The following is a 1,708-nucleotide window of genomic DNA, read 5'->3' on the forward strand; positions in this document are numbered from 1 at the left end:
CATTTGGCCGTAGGAGGCTATTCCGCAGACCATCCTGTTATTAAACCATGTGTTCATTTGGCCGTAGGAGGCTATTCCGCAGACCATCCTGTTATCAAGGTGTTCTGGAGAGTTGTGGAAGGGTTCACTGATGAAGAAAAGCGCAAACTGCTGAAGTTTGTAACAAGCTGCTCTCGACCCCCTCTATTGGGGTTTAAGGTACACAACTTTCATGACATTTGCTTTAAAGACCACATCATTATAAGAAAGGCAGCAGAAGATTCAGTAGGGTTAAACGAAGTCCTTTTACATACACTTCAGTTTTTATCTTCAGCTAGATTTTTAATTCAGTACTCATTATGATGTATATATTTCAGTGCTAGTTTTATTTGGGGTTGCTTTTTTTGTTTGTTCACAATAACCTATTCACATGGTAGTTGTACATTGTGGTTATGATTGCCTGTGAACAAACCCTGCATTTGGAGGGACTGTTTGCAATATTAATAATCAGTCTCATAAATCTGTAACACATCTTGGGCTTTTTGCTACTGAACTGAAGCAGGTACAACCTAGAGATGTTGATGGAGTGTATATGCTACCGAGCCTTATTTTACCACTTCTAGAAATTAATGTTGATCTTACGTAATTTGGCTTATTTTTAGCAATTAAAATTGCCTCAGGCAGGTGGATCATTTGAAATCAGGAGTTCGAGACCAGCCTGGCCAACATGATGAAACCTTGTCTCTGCTAAAAATACAGAAAAATGAGCCAGGCATGGTGGTGTGCGCCTGTAATCCCAGTTACTTGGGAGGCTGAGGCACGAGAATTGCTTGAACCCAGGAGGTGGAGGTTGCAGTGAGCCGAGATCGCGCCACTGCACTACACTTCAGCCTGGGTGACAGAGTGAGACCCTGTCTCCAAAAAAAAAAAAAAAAAAAATGCCTCAGGAACGTCTAATCATATATCCTGTATTCATTGTAAATTAAAATAAAGCCATATTAACATTTAAAAATATGCTGATATATATTATAGAATAATATATAATTAGGTAAGTACTGTATGTAGCTTGTGCTTATGAAACTTAATAGGCATTCACTTTCTTTTTTCCTTTTGTTTTTAATTAAGATGGGCACTTGCTGTATCACCCAGGCTGGAGTGCAGTGGTGTGATCACAGCTCACTGCAGCCTCAACCACCCAGACTCAAGCATATTCCCACCTCAGCCTCCCAAGTAGCTGGGACTACAGGCATATACCACCGTGCCTGGCTAATATTTTGATTTTTTGTAGAGAGGGGTTTCACTGTATTCCCCAGGCTGGCCTCCAGCTCCTGGGCCCAAGCAGTCTTCTCACTTCAGCCCCCCAAGGTGCTAGGATGACAGGTGTGAACCACCACACCATGCCCAGCTGGATTCACTTTCAAATAACGTTCAATCAGAAAGACTTCCTGCACACTTACGTAGTCCCAGCTACTCTTGAGGCTGAGGTAGGAGGATTAGTTGAGCCCAGGAGTTTAAGACCAACCTGAGCAATGTGGTAGCAAGATCCCGTCTCAGGGGGGAAAAAAGTAATGTTGTTTTTTTGCTTTTTGGTGGTGGTTTTGTTCGTTTGTTTGTTTGTTTTTTGAGGCAGAGTTTTACTCTGTCGCCCAGGCTGGAGTGCAGAGGGCAATGGCACAATCTCGGCTCACTGCAACCTCTCCCTCCCTGGTTCAAGCAATTCTGCTGCCTC

At 42.9% G+C, this 1,708-nt stretch overlaps 1 protein-coding gene across 1 annotated transcript in view; it reads left to right on the forward strand.

The window, feature by feature from the left end:
• Positions 1 to 1,708, forward strand: part of UBE3C (ubiquitin protein ligase E3C) — a 133,508-nt gene that overhangs the window by 116,878 nt on the left and 14,922 nt on the right. The window contains exon 21 of the mRNA XM_011973087.1: positions 68 to 198. Within this exon, the coding sequence (XP_011828477.1) occupies positions 68 to 198 (131 nt within the window). The remainder of the gene's footprint in view (positions 1 to 67; positions 199 to 1,708) is intronic.

The sequence above is a fragment of the Mandrillus leucophaeus genome, unplaced genomic scaffold (genome assembly GCF_000951045.1).
Source record: "Mandrillus leucophaeus isolate KB7577 unplaced genomic scaffold, Mleu.le_1.0 Scaffold134, whole genome shotgun sequence".
In the NCBI taxonomy this organism is placed as follows: Eukaryota; Metazoa; Chordata; class Mammalia; order Primates; family Cercopithecidae; genus Mandrillus; species Mandrillus leucophaeus.